Consider the following 17311-nt stretch of genomic DNA (forward strand, 5'->3'; position numbering starts at 1 on the left):
GCTGGAATTAAAGGCATGCACCATCACTGCCCAGCCTTCGCAGAATTTCTTACTGTTTGGATCAAAAATTTTAGTTAAGTAGGAATTTTAGAAATTAATAAAGTTATGAGCTTGCAAAGGATACAGATTAATTATTGAAATTTAGAAAGTAGAAATTTTAGTGTAAGTAACATTACTCAAAGCAGGTACTGCCAGTAGGTCTCAAGGAAGAATGTGATTGCCAATGATTTAGTTTATCTGCTAGTCACTTTTTTGCCTCTTTTAAGATTTATTAATTTCATGAGTCTGAGTGTTTTACCCTGCGTGAATGTAAATACACCACATGTGTGTCTGGTGCCCATGGTGATTCCCCTGGAAGCAGAGCTGCAGGTATTTGTGAGCCACCATGTGGGTAATGGGAAGTGAGCCTAGATCTCCTGCAAGAGCTCACAGCTGCCGAGCCATCTCTCTAGTCCCTCCTTCCCTTTCTCTTCTCAGTCATCCACTCTAACTTAACCCACAACACAAGTTAGTAAGTCATTTAAGCACCTTATGAGGTGAAGACATTTTGCTTTTGCATACTTAGAAAGACATGCCCTTGTCTGCAGGTAGAGCCTTTCTCAAATAAGCAGGGTAGGAAAATGGGGTGGGGGGTGTTGTTGCAGGGCCAGTAGACTCTGCCCTTGTTTCTTCATTACAGGCGAATGAATGAAGAGTATCTCAGAACTGGTTGTAAGTTAAGATGTGAGGGATGAGGGAGCCTTGGGTGAGTCCTACAGAGACAAAAGAACAGGCTTATTGGTGCTGAAGAGGGAGAAAGGATGAAAATTGTTTAAGGTTGTGTGGACTGCAATACTTTTCTGACATAAGGATCAATGCGCTGGAAATTGAGATAACAGCCATTTGGGGCATGCCCAGTAAAGCTAATGTTCATGACAGTTTACATTGTCAGAAAGTACAGAAGTTTGATTCGGATTTTGTAATGTCATTTTAGTTCCTGTGACCTAAAGTACACAGAAGGAGTTCAGTCCCTCAACTGGACTAAAATCATGAAGACCATTGTTGATGACCCCGAGGGCTTCTTTGAACAAGGTGGCTGGTCTTTCCTGGAACCTGAGGGTGAGGTGCGTGCGTGAGTGTGGGGTTTCTTTTTTATTTAGGTATGCAGTTTTGCCTAATGTCATTTAGTCACTTTGGAGAATCTATGTGTAACACATAAAGGACCTTACCAGTAGAGAATTCTCTAGGTTAGTTTTATAGGTAAATGAGTTCATTGGGAGTTGATAGTCACTGTGCACATTCCTCGCAGAGTTTCCTACTGTTTGGAGGTGATGAGATTGAGTCATTACAAAAGTGCTTTGAAAAATAGTCCTGAGGCTAAAGAGATGATTCAGTGTTGCCTAGTCCTCCAGAAGATTTGAAGCCCTATTCTGTTTCCCCCAGCACTGCCACACCCGGTGCACATCCAGCCATACATGCAGACAAAACACCCAAACAAAAAATAAAAAGAAATGAACCTTTAGTGGCTGAAGAAATGACTCAGCAGTTAAAGTACCAACTACTGTTCCAGAGGACCTGGGGTCAATTCCCAGCACCCACATGGCAGCTCACAACTGTCTGTGATTCTAGGAACAGACACCCTCACACAGACATACATGCAAACAAAACATTGTGCACATAAAATAATTTTTTAAACGAACATTTAAAATACAAGTAAATAAAGTCACCAGGTTCAATAATGTACACCTTTAATCACATCATTCAGAAGATCACTGTAAGTTCAAGACCAGCCTGATCTATATAGCCAGTGCCAAGCCAGGTCTACACAGTGAGACCCTGTTTCAAAAAAAAAAAAAATGTAAAGCCTTTTAAAATTAAAGCTCTTACCTTGGCATAATGCATTGATAAAAAGTGTGTTTATTTCATTAATTTCCACAGAAGAATTGGCTAGTGTGCCTTAAAGTGTAATTTTAAGATAAATCCTGTATCTCTTGGTCATTCAACTTTCTGGGTTTTATATATGAAATGCTAGTGTACCAGGTACATTGAGTTAATAATGTTAATATGAGAACAGTAGTTAGCAGGTCATATGCTTTCCGTGCTTCACCAGGGGAGTGATGCTGAGGATGGAGATTCTGAGTCTGAAATTGAAGATGAGACTTTCAATCCTTCTGAGGATGACTATGAAGAGGAAGAAGAGGACAGTGACGAAGATTATTCCTCAGAAGCTGAAGAATCAGGTTAGAGAGTATTTGTTGGACTGGAGAAATGGCTCAGTATGTAGTAGCACTTGCTGTTACTGATTTTGAGCTTGAATTCTCTGCATGTAAAAAGCCAGCCAGGGTTGCTTGTAACGGCTCTAGGGTAAGACAAAGGCAGGGACAGGAGGACCATGAGGACTTGCAGGTCACCAGCCTAGCCAATAAAAACCCACAGCTCACGCACACAAGAGGCCCTGTTTGAAGGCAAGAGGGGCATCTAACAGCCTCAGGCCTCCACATGCACAGGCCAATGCACCTGTACACATAGGAAATACATTGTGAAGGAGAAAACACATTGTGGCTTCCTAATCTGATATTCCTGAAGACTACTTTTTAAAAAGGAAAATGCTCTATATTCAATTGTATTTCTGCATGACTAATGTGTGATCGATATTTTTCCAGACTATTCTAAGGAATCTCTGGGGAGTGAAGAGGAAAGCGGGAAGGACTGGGATGAGCTAGAAGAAGAAGCACGAAAAGGTAATTTGAAAAATGTGTTGTTTTAAGTGACTTATTTTTTTCATTTATATATGAATTTATAACAATTATTTGTGTTGAGGTGTTTTTGTTGGAAGCCAATGAGAGTTGGAAAGAAGACTAGGGGAGTGGTTGGAGACTGCTCAGTTGTTAAGTAATTGCCATTAAAATCTGCGTTTGTGTCTTTAGAGCCTTTACATAAAAACTGGGCACAACATTGCATGCCTGTAAGTCCAGTGCTGGAGAGGCAAAGATAGGAGGATCCGTGGAGGTCCTTGCATGGCCAGTCTAACCATATTAGTGGGTCCAAGTTCAGTCCAAACTCAGTTGAGCTAATTTCAGCCTCTTGTCTATGTGTTCCCCTAACACGCACACAGACAGACAATATATACATACATATATAAAAAAAAAAATCTAAGTCACGGGCACAACTTAACCAAAGAAGAGGAAAGATCTAGAGTGTGCCCATAGGCTACAGGTGGGCTTGATTCCATCTCTAAGCTTTTATATGTATCAGTATGGCCAGGCAGTCTTTTTATTCTCCTTGTAACTAAGCTTGTCTAGGTCAGGTGACTAGTAACTGACAAGATGAGGATTAGCTGACACATCAGCCCAGGCTACCCATTGACAGTAGGAATCTTAAGGTAATGAAACACTCTGCCTTCTGCTTAGCGGACCGTGAAAGCCGTTACGAGGAGGAGGAAGAACAGAGCCGAAGCATGAGCCGGAAGAGGAAGGCATCTGTACATAGTTCAGGCCGTGGCTCTAACCGTGGTTCCAGACACAGCTCTGCACCACCGAAGAAAAAGCGAAAGTAATACGAACCTTGGGTCCTAAACTCCATTCTTTATGCAGACAACTCCTAAAATGACATGACATAGAAACTGTTTTTCCGTTTGGTTTCGTTGAAGTTTTGCCGTTTGTGTTTATGGGTTTAGGGGCCATTTGTGCGGACCAAGCTACTCGGGGAATTCCAGGCCCACCAGGACATGTGCCAGTGGCCCCAATCAGATGGCTGGCAAGGGAGGCAGTGTTGAAGGGCAGGAGGCTCCTCCCACTGTTGATACCATTTGCTCTTTTCTTCTGACAACTTATCTTTGGTGTCTCAAAGCTGAATTACCAAGACAGTGGTATAAGCTGACCACTAACTATTTCTACTATGATTCTTTTTTCTTTACTTTTTTATTTTTCCTGGCTTTTTAAGACAGTCTTGCTATGCAGCCATGGCTGACCTTGAAGTCGCTGTAAACCAGGCTAGCCTCAAGTGTGTGATCCTCTTGCTCTGCCTCCCAAGTGCTAGGGCTACAAGCCTGAGTCACCGTACTTAGCCGCAGTTCTGGCCCAGAGTCAGTCCTCCATCCGTCCCTTTATCAGTTCCAGATCTCAAGTTCTCAAGAAGGTTCTTGGGCTTTGCTGATGACTGTGATAGACATTTCTAAGCTAAAGGTAGAGTGGGCTGGTGTCTGGTCTTAAGTTGTGGTTTCTTGCCTCATGTACATTCTGGGGCATTTTTGCTGCATTGGAAGACAAATACTGGCACTCCGTGGCTGGGGTTTTCCTCCTTACAAGTCCATATGTGGTACAGTGCTCGAACACAAATTACCACTGTCTCTTCTGACACATCTAAGGAAGAATGGTCATGCTTCATACACTGCACGTGAAATCTAGAGGGAGGTTTAAAAGAGTCAACACGGATCTCAGAAAGTCATGTCTTGGCCTAGAATATCTTGACAAGAAGAGAAGCAGGAAGAAGACCACACCCACAGGGCTGGGCTCTGCTGCTCTCCCTTTACTTTCTCTGCAGTGGCCTGTGTTGGTTGCATACGATGATCAGCTTTGAAATACTGGGGGCTCCATCTTGCCATCCTCCCTTGCAGGTTCTCTGCGTCCACCTATCCCTCTTCGCCGCCTCTGCTCTGTGGCTTTAGAGAAGGGGCTTCTCAGATGTTATGTTTGTTTGTTTTTCTCTCCTTCACAGTAGGACTTGATATTTTGAATTTTGGAAGAACTAAAAGATAAATAAACTGGGATTTTTTTGTTTTGTTTTTTTGTAAACTTGTCTTTTATGACCATTTCTTTGCAGTTTCTGGAGTCAAGTCTTGCCTACTAAAGTGTTAAGGTATTAGAAGAAAATGCCTTTGTCTCCAACTAGTACCATAAAAGTTCACTGGTGGTTGTAAGCCTCATCATTAGTTTGAGAAACAGATAGCAAGATAGCACAGGAGACCAGGTTTATGGCATAGCATGTTATTTTATAAGACACTTTGACTGTGATTCCCTCAAAACGTAGAGTGGAGTAGAACTTGTTCTTTCATGAAAACAGATCTTCAGTCATCTCCTTATAAATGCCATGGAGGGCAGCAGCTGCTTGGAGGGAAACCTTCAGCCTTCCAATTTGGATGGCCTGGTTTCCGGGGCTCACAACTGTGGACAAGGGTAAAAAGACAGTTAGGCACCAGCAGTGTTCCATTTACGTACGTACGTACATTTATTTGTTTGTGGGGGTCTCATTCTGGCCCATAACTCACTGTATAGACCAGGCTGGCCTCCTCAAACTCAGAGAGCCTGCTTCTGCCTCCCAGGTTCTGGGACTAAAGGCATGTGCTGACACTCCCCAGCTGGTTTATCTACCTGGTGTTTGTCATATTGGAGCTACTTTCATAGGAAAGTGAAACCATTACAGTGTGGTATGCACACACGAAGAAAAGGGTAAGGTGCTTTGGAGATAGAAGGAACATGTAAGCCAGAATAGAGAAGAATTAAAAGGATTTCTCGGGCTAGCCAGACAGGCTTAGTGGTGAAGATACTCGCCGACAAGCTGAGGTTATCAATCCGCAGAATCTACATACTGAAAGGCAAGAAGAAACTAACACCTATGGATTGTCCCCTGACATGTATCTGTGTGCATACATTAGCATCAAATCTAGACAAGCCTAGATACGCTCCAGAATGAAATACATGAAGCTGTCAGAAAGACTTCAGAGGCATTTGTCCCATCAGCTTCACAGAGTTACACAAGTTACACAAGTGGGCTATTTTCTCTATGAATAAGTAGAACTAAGTATAAAATTGTATTACTCACTCTCTAGTTCTTGCTCTAGGATATCTTTTCCAGATTGAAATATCTGCCACAGTTCAAGGTATGCATAGCCTACATCTTGACATTCTTTTTTTTCTTCATCCAGAGGATCACTTACCACTGTAAACTTTAAACTGAAAACAGATACAAATAAATCCATTTAACTCAGTGCTGCTTGCTTATTAGCTCTTTACGTTTTCAAACTTACTTATGCACACCTCTAATCCCAGCACTCAGAAGGTAGAGGCAGGTAGATCTCTTGAGTTGTAGGCCGGCCAGCCTGGTCTACATAGAGTTCCAGAGCAATCAGAGATACACAGTGAAAACTCTCAAAGGTAATTGTGGAATTTGGAGAGATGGCTGATGGATTAAGAGCACTGGATGCTATTCTAGAGGACCTGAGTTTGACTCCCAACAACCAACAACTGATGGTACACAACCATCTGTAGCTCTAGTCTCAGCACAGCTGACAGTCTCTGTGGAGACTCCATGTAGTATACAGATGGATGCGGAAGCTCAATGCCCACATAGCATGTGAAAATAAACAGTTCTTTTGAAAAGTAATCTCAAATGATAGTGCTTTCCTGCATCTGAATCCCTCCCCCTCTACTTCCTAAGGGAATAAGAGCAAAAGTCAGTCCATGTGGGGAAGGGTTGAGCACCATAGAAGTTGGAGAACAACTTTGGAGTTAGTTGTCTAATTCTGCCTTGTGTGCCCTGGGGATTGAATTCAAGTCATCAGACTCAGAAGCAAGCACTTTCCACTGTTAATCTTTCATTCTTTCTGAGACAATCTCATTCTGGCTTGTAACTCACTACATAATCTAAAACTGACCTCCTGTAAAACCAAATGTTGCTCATTGTGATGAGACAGCAGGAATAGGGCTGAAAACTCAAGCTCTGTAAGGTCAGCTCCAGGACTCCACTGGAAGGGTTTGAGAAAACAACACCCTCTACTGAGCAGATCAACATACACTCCGTAGCCTCAGCACTGTGAGAAAGGATGCTGATTCCAGTCCCCAAGTCTACAGAAAGCCAGGTTACTGGCATTTTTGTGGGTTAGAGACAAGATGAAGTGCTGTGTGGGTAATGTGTGTCACTCATACAAAAGCATTCAGGTAACACTGCAAGACCCACAAAGTTTGAAAGTAGAAGTTGGGTTTCCAAACCAGGTCTGACAGTGCTGTCTGCTGCGTCACACTGGTACCACCACAGGCTAAGTCAACTAAAATCTAACATTACACAGATTGCCTCTAGAAGAGAAAGGAAAGCAATGGTTTCTAAAAGCCAAAAGCAGGACTGGAGAGATGGCTCAGAGGTTAAAAGCACTGACTGCTCTTCCAGGGGTCCTGAGTTCAATTCCCAGCAACCACATGGTAGCTTATAACCATCTGTAATCGGATCTGATGCCCTCTTCTGGTGTGTGTGAACACAGCTACAGTGTACTCATACACATAAAAATTTTTAAAAAGCCAAAAGAAGTAAACACATAGATAAAAGTTTTATAAAATTGTGTTTGTATTTTTTAAAATATAATTTATGAGATGGCATAGTATTAGTGTACCAGCAATACTTTCTATATAGAGAAATTAGCTAAGTAACTGTAGAATTTCCAAATGTTCTGTCTGCCCCATGTAGGACTCTGGTAGGATTCAAGTTACTACTGTTAGCCACAAGAGTAAAACAGGCACGAAACCTAAAATAACTGGTTAGGCAGTCAGACCCATGAAGTTGGCTCAGGTAGATGGGAGATTCATCAAAAGTTATTAAAATAGTAACATAAGCACACAACTAAACTCAAAACTTTGTAAATCATGCATTGTCAGTATGAAGAGCAGAGACTTACCGTCCCTCATCAGAATCTTGAGCATGGAGCATGGCAAACAGGAACTGTCTTCGACTTTGCTGCTTCACAGGGTCCAGATCTATCACTGTATGAAAGAAAGGTAAAAAAAAAAAAAGCACCAAAGGCGGATGTGGCTGTAGCTCAGGGGTAGTATCAGCCTAGTGTGCACAGGGTCAAGCCTCAGAATTTCCAGGAAATTGACAAAAGGCTACAGTTGCTATTTGCATTCAGGACTCCCATGACCATCCAACAGCGATACAAAGTAGGCATCCTCAAAGGAGGTCTACAGGCTAGCTCCCCAGTTTTACAAGGTTTTGCTGAAAATAGATAAAATAGAGCTGGTTGTACTGGTGTAAGACTTTAGTCCCAGCAAGGGTGAAGCAGAGCCAGGCATAACTGAGCTCAAGGCTAGCCTGGTCTATGTAGTGAATTCTAGAACAGCCAAGGCTGTCCTAGATTCAATTTCTAGCACCCACGTGGTGGCTAACTTCATTTCCAAAGGGGTCCAACACCTCTGACTTCTGCAGGCACTGCATACATGTGTCGTACAGACATACATGTCAGAAAAATACACATGTATGTGAAATAATAAATTTAAAAGAAAATAGCTAGAAGCGTGTGTGTGTGTGTCTGTCTGTCTGTCTGTCTCTCTGCGTAAGTACTCACAGATAGCAAATATATTGGAGTACGTTTCAAATATCAGGGTAGAAAAATATTTCATGCCTGGCTTTCTTCAAAAATACTTATTTACTTCCAATATCTTTTTCTAAGAAAGCTAAAGCTACTGAAACATCTATTAAAAGACGTCAAGAAGGGGAAGGGGACCTGGAGAGATGGCTCATTGCTTAAGAGCACTGACTGCTCTTCCAGAGTCCTGAGTGCAATTCCCAGCAACCACATGGTGACTCACAGCCATCTGTAATGGGATCTGATGCCCTCTTTTGGTGTGTCTGAAGAAAACAACAGTGTATTCACATACATAAAATAAGTAAGTAAAATCTTTAAAAGAAAAGAAACCAAGCCGGGTGCTGTGGCATATATATGCCTTTAATTCTAGGCACTCTAGAGGCAGAGGCAGACAGATGATGTCAGGGGAAGGGAAAAGGAAGGAAGTGAAGGTACTTAGCACTGAGTTAATATTTATATATTTTAAAGTAACAGATGAAATGAAATTTTGGTTCAATTGTATGGGAGTGAAGTGACATGAATGTAGAGTCAGGTGGCTTAAAACTTTTATCCAAGATAGGAACATCTACAGTTAATTGAAGGGTTACAGTGGAAACATTATTTGGATAAATGAGTAAATTTTAAAAATAGCCATAAAAAGCTAAAAAGCCCTTAACAGAATTCAGTCATGGGGTAGGGGCAGAAAGAGTGATTTGTAGAGAAACTAAAATGACTGCTTAGTTAAATTCTATGTTTTAGGCTTACTTGATATTTTTAAACTATGTTTGCATATACCAGTTAGGTAAATATGATAACTAGAGGAAGCGGTTGGGCTCACCTCCATTGGTGGTGAGTAGATCTGATTCCAGCTAAATGTCTGCTAGCCTCCCCTGCCCACTCACCGTGCAGGAGCGCTTACCCTTGCTAAAGTGGAAGTGGATTTCTTCGCCTGCCCTTGGCTTCCTCAGGGACACGGGGGTCTCTGTCTCCGATAGAGGCAGATCACAGAATTTGTACTCCACATAGACCTGCTGGATAGTCTCATCCGACATGATGTCAGCCTCGGGGCAGAAGGCCAGGGAGACTATTTCAATGCATATCTTTTCTGAATCCTGAAATGGAAATATTGATTTCCTAAAGGCTTATGAGGCTGCAGTGTCAGCACGATCCTCTAGAAACTCATCATGACACGCTCCAGCAAACTGCTCACCGATAATTCGAGGGCTAACTGGTTACCAACAGACAACTTGACTGAATTGCCACAGAGTCACTGGGAGATGTGTAAGGAGAATCCAGTCTGTCTCCTATTGAGTCACTTACCAGGCCAGCCTTCCCAGGCTGTTTCTACAAACAATGAAGAAAGCAGGGAGTTCACTGGGGAAGAGCCTGAGTTCAAGACTAACTTCAACTATGTAGTAATATTTTTGTTGTTGTTTGTTTATTGGGGTGTTTTTTGTTTTGTTTTGTTTTGGTTTGGGTTTGGGTTTTTGGTTTTTTGTTGTTTTTTTGTTGTTGTTCTTTTGGGATGTTTTTGTTTTCATTTTTCTGGTTTTGGGGGTTGGGGTTTTTTTGTTTGGTTGGTTTGTTTTGGTTTTTGAGACAGGATTTCTCTGTAGTCCTGGCTGTCCTGGAACTTGCTCTGTAGGTGAGGCTGGCCTCAAACTCAGAGATCTTCCTGCCTCTGCCTCCTGAGTGCTGAGATTAAAGATGAGCACTACCACCACTAGTGGCTGGGCTGCTTTCTCAAAATGACCTTTTTGCAGTTTTCTTCTCAACCCACACAAGGAAACCATTAACTTCTGTTTGTGTGTTTGTCTGTCTGTTTGGTTTTTTACTAGCTTTTTTCAAAATGAAAGAATAAGATAAGATAGATCCTAGGAGACAGTTCTGGAGTCAAGAGCATTGGCTGCTCTTCTAGAGGATGCCCAGCCCCGACATGGTGGCTCATTTGTAACTCCAGTTCCAGGGGCCCTGGCTCCCACTTCAGGCCTCCAGTGGCACCAAGCAAACATATGGTATGAGGACATATGTGCAGGCGAAGCACCTTTACATAAAATCTTTTTTAAAAAAGCATAATAAAATGCAATAGATTAGGAACAACAGAAGAGAACACAGTTAATGAGATCAACCTGTGTTTCACTCTAATTTTCTCCATACTATGCAAAACAGTGGTTGTTCAGACAAGCTCCTGCCCTGAGAGATTCCATTTTGAGGTTGAAGAACAACTGTGCACCTGGATAGACACCATCTGTCCAGTACTACCCACATGTCACAGACTGATAATTATTCCTGGTCATAGAAGGGAAACCACCCTGTAAATTTATCAGGGCAAACTGAGTCTCTTGAAGCACATGGGCATATTAAAAGCATATCATAAGACCAAGCTGAGGATGTATCAGAGATGCTAGACTGAGGGAACATAACTCTCATCTGAGCCCCATAAAGGGAAGTCGAGCCCCATCTGTCACCTGACAGTCCTGGCAGGGGAGGAACTCCAGAGGCTCTATTTGCATCTGAAATCTCTTGGATTTTGTTGTAGCCTTTACAGATCAAGAAAATGACTCACAGGCCAATCTAAAAGGAACAAGGTATTCAGTTGATGTTCTCTCCTTGCAGGTAATTCTATTTTGTGTAAGTTTGACAAAACTGATAAGGGATCAAACCAAGTGTGTGTAGCTCATGCCTGTAATTCCAGAACTTAGGAGGCTTAGGCCAGACTCCACAAGTTTGAAAAAAGCCCAGGCTCCAGTGTCTAAATTAAATTTAATTCTGTCTAAATTAAAGGTCGTGTGTTACTTTGATTAAATACTGATCATTGTTAAGAGGAAGGGCCAGACGGTGGTGGCGCACGCCTTTAATCCCAGCACTCTGGGAGGCAGAGGCAGGCGGATTTCGGAGTTTGAGGCCAGCCTGGTCTTCAGAGTGAGTTCCAGAACAACCAGGGCTATACAGAGAAATCCTGTCTTGAAAAAACCAAATCCAAAAAAACCAAAAAACCAAAAAAAAAAAAAAAAGAGAGAGAGAGAGGAAGGAATGAGGCCGGGCATGGTGGCGCATGCCTTTAATCCCAGCACTTGGGAGGCAGAGGCAGGTGGATTTCTGTGTTCGAGGCCAGCCTGGTCTACAGAGTGAGTTCCAGGACAGCCAGGGCTACACAGAGAAACCCTGTCTTGAAAAACCAAAAAAAAAAAAAAAAAAAAAAAAAAAAAAAAAAAAGAAGAAGAAGAGAAAGTACTTAATTTAATTGGAGGTTTGCTTACAGTCTCAGAGGCCTAGTCTATTATCACAATGGCAGCAAGCAGTTATGGTGCTGGAGAAGTAACTGAGAGCTACATTCTGACCCACAAGCAGAGAGAGACAGACAGACAGACAGGGCCCAGCATGGGCTTTAGAAACTTCAAAGTTTACCCCCATGACACACTTCCTTCAACAAGGCCACACCTAAACCTTGTGATCCTTTCAAACGGTTCCACTCCCCACCACAGAGAACCAGTCAAAAGGAGGAGGGAAGGGGTGTTGAAAAACTGCAGAAACTAAGACATTTCTCTAAGCCCTCCCACAAAGAATTCCCTCCTTTCTTACAATCTCCATCTCCTACAGTAAGTGTGCTCACCTGTGCTCCACTAGGCTGGGTGTTCCCAGTCCACAGTGACTGAGGAGAGGCAAGGATCCGAACAGGGAAGAGAAGCCCTGAGCTCAGCTGTCATTTGCAGCAAGCTAAGGAAACACTTTGATCGCCATGGCAACAGACCTCCATCCACACTGATGCTCTTTTCTTCTAACTTGCATTTCTCAACAGGCTTCTTGAGCTTCAGATGTGTGGGCACTAAGCCCGTTCTTGCTAGTTCCCCTGCTCTAACAAGTAGGGATACCCCAGTTACTTACGGCTTTAGGACATGTCTGAGACTGAGGCGTCACTATGATGTCATCGCTGTCGGGAGTGTGTGTTTCACTGACTTCAGAAGCTTGTTCACAGGATTCGTGGTCTGCTAGGAAGGAGGCTGAAATACACAATGCTTTCAAAACACGTTCTCCACCCAGAGAGCCAGAGCCCACAGCAGTTCCTGTCTGAGCACTGTTATCTCAGAACCAAATGCTGTGTTTCAAAGATTCACTTATGCAGAAGTCTGTCATCACAGGGTACATTTCAGTGGGGTGTGGGGGAGGGGAGATATGAACAGAAAAAAAGGAGAGACAAGACACTTTGAAGATGAAGTGGGGAAAAGGGAGATAGGGAGAGGGAGGGGGAGAGACAAGGGAGAGGGAAGAAGAAAAAGGAAAACGTGGTTTGGAGAGACAGTTCAGTTAAGAACGCTGAGTTCTTCCAGAAGACCTGATGAGTTCAGTTCCCAGCACTGACAGGGCATCTCTCAACCTGTTCATGTTAATTGTTCACTGGCAGAATCTTTAATTGCCTGAGGGATGGACATCTGGTCTAGTCCCTGGGGGATTATCCTGATTAATTTATGTAGGAAGCCTTCTTCTGCCTCTAGTGTTTAAGTTTCAGGTTTGTTGGTTTGTTTGTTTTGGGGTTTTTTTGTTTTGACAGAGACAGGGTCTCTCTGTAGCCCCGCCTATTCTGGCACTCCTTCTGTAGACCAGGCTGGCCTCGAACTCACAGAGCTCCACCTGCCTCTGCCTCCCAAGTGCTTGGATTAAAACTGTGCGACCACCGCCCAGCCTCTGATAACTTTTAAAAGATTTCTTTCTTTATTGGGAGTTGGTTCTCTACCTCCATCTTGTTTTTGAGGCAGGGTCTCATACAAGAACTCTAGCTAATTCTCCTGTCTTTGTCTCCTAGCTTGCTGTAGGGTGCTAGGATTGTAGACATAAAGCACCTCATTTGGGCTTTTGTGTGGATTCTAGGGACCAAGCTCAGGTCCCCAGGTTAGTGAGTACAAGCTCGAGAGTTTGCCTGCCAAATTATCTCGGTTGCCTTTCTGAGAATCTTTGTAGTTTTCACTGCAGGTCTTAGATTTCTTTTTTATCAAATATATCCCTAAATATTTTATTCCTTCTTATGATACTGTGGAAAGAGTTATCTTCTGGATTTCATCTTTGGGAACTTCATTGTTAATGTATGAAAATATAGCTGATTTTGATGAAGAGGTGTTTTGCTGAGCTGAGCTATCTTTCCAGCTACCCCTTTTGTAGATTTGTTTTTATGACTTCTTAGAAATATGGTTTTTCAACTGCATATAAAGACAGGACTGCTTCCTTTTCAACCCCTGTCATTTTGACTATTCTTACCCCGTTTGGTTTCACTGGTTAGAATCCGCACTGTCCCAGGCATGATGGTGCCTTTAATCCCAGCACTTGGGAGGCAGAGGCAATCAGTTCTCTTGAGTTGAAGGCCAGCCTGGTCTACAGAGCATATTCCAGGACAGCCAAAGCTACATAGAGAAACCCCATCTTGAAAAAAAAAGTCCTCCACTCTAATGTTCAATAGGAGAGACAAAAGTGGACACTCTGTCTTTAGTCTTCAGGGTAAGTCTGTCTGGCCTCAGAGTGTGATGTCTATTATAGGGCTTAGAGCACTCAAAGCAATCTCCTTCTCTTCCTAAGTTTCTGAGACTTTTTTTTAACAAGAATAGAACTTGGACTTTGCTTTTCCTCAAAATAATTAAATGATCTCAAAGTTTTTAGACTTTAATTCTAAGGCATATTAAGTTAATTACCTATGTTTGTTTGTTTGTTTGTTTGTTTTTGAGTCAGGGTATCACTATGTAGCTCTAGGCTGCCTGAAAAACTCTTATGTAGACAAAGTTTTTCTCATACTCATAAAGATTAACTTGAGAGAACTGGAATTAAAGACTTAGGCCACCAAACCCAGCTAAATTTTCTATTTTGAAACTAATCTTGAGTTTATGGAACTATTCTTACTTGGTTGTGTTGTATAATCTGATTTTTTAAAAATTAAATAAATAGGGGCTGCAGAGATGGCTCAGCGGTTAAGAGCACTGACTGCTCTTCCGAAGGTCCTGAGTTCAAATCCCAACAGCCACATGGTGGCTTACAACCACCATGTAATGAGATCTGACGCCCTCTTCTGGAGTGTCTGAAGACAGCTATAGTGTATTTACATATAATAAATAAAGTAAATTTTTAAAAAATAAACAGACAAATAAATAAATAAATAAATAAGGGCCTGGAGAGATGGCTCAGCATTTAAGAGCATTTGTAGCTTTTGCAGAGGACCTGAGTTTAATTTCCAGCGCCCTCGTGGCAGCTCACAACCATCTATAACTACAGGTCCAGGGGATCTGACATCCTCTTTTGACTTCTGAGGGATGCATGAGGTTCACAACATTTACATACATAAAATACATGAATGAAATGCTATTATTTTATGCATGTGGATGTATGCATGCATATATGTTACATACCATGTCCACAAAGGCCAGAAAGAATGTAGTCTCCTCTGGGACTGAAGCTGCAGATGGTTGTGAGCCACCGAGTGGGTGCTGAAGACCAAACCAGGGTCCTTGGGAAAAGCACTCAGTGCTTTCGACTAGGAGCCATCTCTCCAACCCAGCCTAGCTCTGTGTTAAAAGGAACTTGGACTTCACAAGTGAACCAATTACACCCCTCCTATTTCTGTGTAGACATTATTTGGAAAGCTCTAGGGAAACAATATATTACAAATATTAAGAAACTAAGCTAGCATGCTGGGCGGCGGCAGCGCATGCATGCCTTTAATCCCAGCACTTGGGAGGCAGAGGCAGGTGGATTTCTGAGTTCCAGGCCAGTCTGGTCTACAGAGTGAGTTCCAGGACAGCCAGGGCTACAAAGAGAAACCCTGTCTCGAAAAATAAATAAATAAACAAACAAAACAGAAAGAAAGAAACTAAGCTAGTTCTAGCTACAAACACATAGAGGAGTAACTTCCTTTGAGAAATCAAGCCTTTGTTGGCCTCATTCTCACACTTACCAGAAAACCTTAGGAGCTGCGCGGTAGTGGTGCACGCTTGTAGTCCCAGCACTCTGGGAGGCAGAGGCAGATGGATTTCTGAGTTCGAGGCCAGCCTGGTCTACAGAGTGAGTTCCAGGACAGCCAGAGCTACACAGAGAAACCCTATCTCGAAGAAAAAAAAACCCCAAACCCAAACAACAACAACAACAACAAACAACAACAAAAAAAAACCCTTTAGGAACTTAAACACTAATTTTTCACCAACTGTTTATCACAGTGTGGTGCGTGGCCACCACAGGCTCAGACATTTGAATGCTTGGTTCTCCAGTTGGTGGAATTGCTTGGGAAAGATCAGGAGGCATGGTCTTGTTCAGGGACGGGTGCCACTGGGAGAGCTTTGAGACTGCAAAACACTCAGGCCATTCCCAGTACTTCTCTCTGCTTCTTGGTTGTGTCTCAAGATATGTGCTCTCAGCTGCTTCTCAAGTACCATGTCTGCCTGATGTCTGCCTGCCTGATGCCTGCCTGATGCCTGCCTGATGTCTGCCTGATGCCTGCCTGATGCCTGCCTAATGCCTGCCTGATGCCTGCCTGATGTCTGCCTGATGTCTGCCTGATGTCTGCCTGATGTCTGCCTGATGTCTGCCTGCCTGATGTCTGCCTGATGCCTGCCTGATGTCTGCCTGATGCCTGCCTGATGCCTGCCTGATGCCTGCCTGATGCCTGCCTGATGTCTGCCTGATGTCTGCCTGCCTGATGTCTGCCTGCCTGATGCCTGCCTGATGCCTGCCTGATGTCTGCCTGATACCTGCCTGATGCCTGCCTGATGCCTGCCTGATGTCTGCCCGATGCCTGCCTGATGTCTGCCTGATGTCTGCCTGATGTCTGCCTGATAGTCTGCCTGATGCCTGCCTGATGCCTGCCTGATGTCTGCCCGATGCCTGCCTGATGTCTGCCTGATGTCTGCCTGATGTCTGCCTGATAGTCTGCCTGATGCCTGCCTGATGTCTGCCCGATGCCTGCCTGATGTCTGCCTGATAGTCTGCCTGATGTCTGCCTGATGTCTGCCTGATGCCTGCCTGATGTCTGCCTGATGTCTGCCTGCCTGATGCCTGCCTGATGTCTGCCTGATGCCTGCCTGATGTCTGCCTGATGCCTGCCTGATGCCTACCTGATGCCTGCCTAATGTCTGCCTGCCTGATGCCTGCCTGATGTCTGCCTGATGTCTGCCTGATGCCATGTTCCCTCCTGTAATGGTTGTGGACTCACCCAATGAAACCATAAGCCACAAATAAACTCTTTTTCTCTATATGCTGCCTAGGTTATGGTATCTTATCACAGCAAAAGAAAAGTAACTAAGATTTAAAAAAAAAACAGTAAATAAGTGGCTTTAAGAAAATAATTCGGTCTGTGTGGTGGTGGAGCACGCCTGTAATCCCAGCACTCTGGGAGGCAGAGACAGGCGGATTTCTGAGTTTGAGGCCAGCCTGGTCTACAGAGTGAGTTCCAAGATAACCAGGGCTATACAGAGAAACCCTGTCTTGAAAAAACCAAATCCCCCAAAAAACCAATAAATAAATAGATAAATGAAATAAAACAAAAGGCAATACCATTTTTAGGCTGTGAGAGATGCTCCCGTCTCAGTGCCGAATGGAGGGGTGATGCTTCCTCTTTCTTGTCCTGAACTTTCAAACCATCACCCTCGGACATCTTGAGCCCTGAGAACTTCCACTCAGTGTAATGCATCTGCATCAGAGTAAGTAAGAGCATTAACATTAGGTGAGTGGTAAGATCTTACATGTCTTTAACACCAGTCTTTGTGAACATTGAAAAGTCAGTCCCTTTTAAACGAATGCATAGCATATGTATTATTCATGTTCTACGCCAAGTTATAGTGTGCATAGTATTAATGTGCTGGTTACACTGATATGACAATCATCTGGGGCTTTAAAAATGCATGTGGAAGCAGCTGGGGGGGGCACTTTGGCCTTCCTGTCTTCACTGCTCCTCTCCTCTGACAGCCACAGATGTTTGATTCTCCAGGGTCTCTGGGGTCCCACCTGCCACCTCTCCAGGGTCTCTGGGGTCCC

At 43.4% G+C, this 17311-nt stretch overlaps 2 protein-coding genes across 2 annotated transcripts in view; one reads left to right on the forward strand and one right to left on the reverse strand.

Annotated features, from left to right (window-relative positions):
• Positions 1-4772, forward strand: part of Supt16h (SPT16 homolog, facilitates chromatin remodeling subunit) — a 35076-nt gene extending 30304 nt beyond the window's left edge. The window contains exons 23-26 of the mRNA XM_052191550.1: positions 974-1103; positions 2090-2219; positions 2643-2720; positions 3390-4772. Of these exons, the coding sequence (XP_052047510.1) occupies positions 974-1103; positions 2090-2219; positions 2643-2720; positions 3390-3535 (484 nt within the window). The 3' untranslated portion in view covers positions 3536-4772. The remainder of the gene's footprint in view (positions 1-973; positions 1104-2089; positions 2220-2642; positions 2721-3389) is intronic.
• Positions 4708-17311, reverse strand: part of Rpgrip1 (RPGR interacting protein 1) — a 61962-nt gene continuing 49358 nt past the window's right edge. The window contains exons 22-27 of the mRNA XM_052191549.1: positions 16832-16967; positions 12194-12309; positions 9228-9420; positions 7643-7727; positions 5800-5930; positions 4708-5141 (exon numbers count right to left, since the gene is read on the reverse strand). Of these exons, the coding sequence (XP_052047509.1) occupies positions 5029-5141; positions 5800-5930; positions 7643-7727; positions 9228-9420; positions 12194-12309; positions 16832-16967 (774 nt within the window). The 3' untranslated portion in view covers positions 4708-5028. The remainder of the gene's footprint in view (positions 5142-5799; positions 5931-7642; positions 7728-9227; positions 9421-12193; positions 12310-16831; positions 16968-17311) is intronic.

This window comes from Apodemus sylvaticus, chromosome 8 (genome assembly GCF_947179515.1).
Source record: "Apodemus sylvaticus chromosome 8, mApoSyl1.1, whole genome shotgun sequence".
Taxonomy (NCBI): Eukaryota; Metazoa; Chordata; class Mammalia; order Rodentia; family Muridae; genus Apodemus; species Apodemus sylvaticus.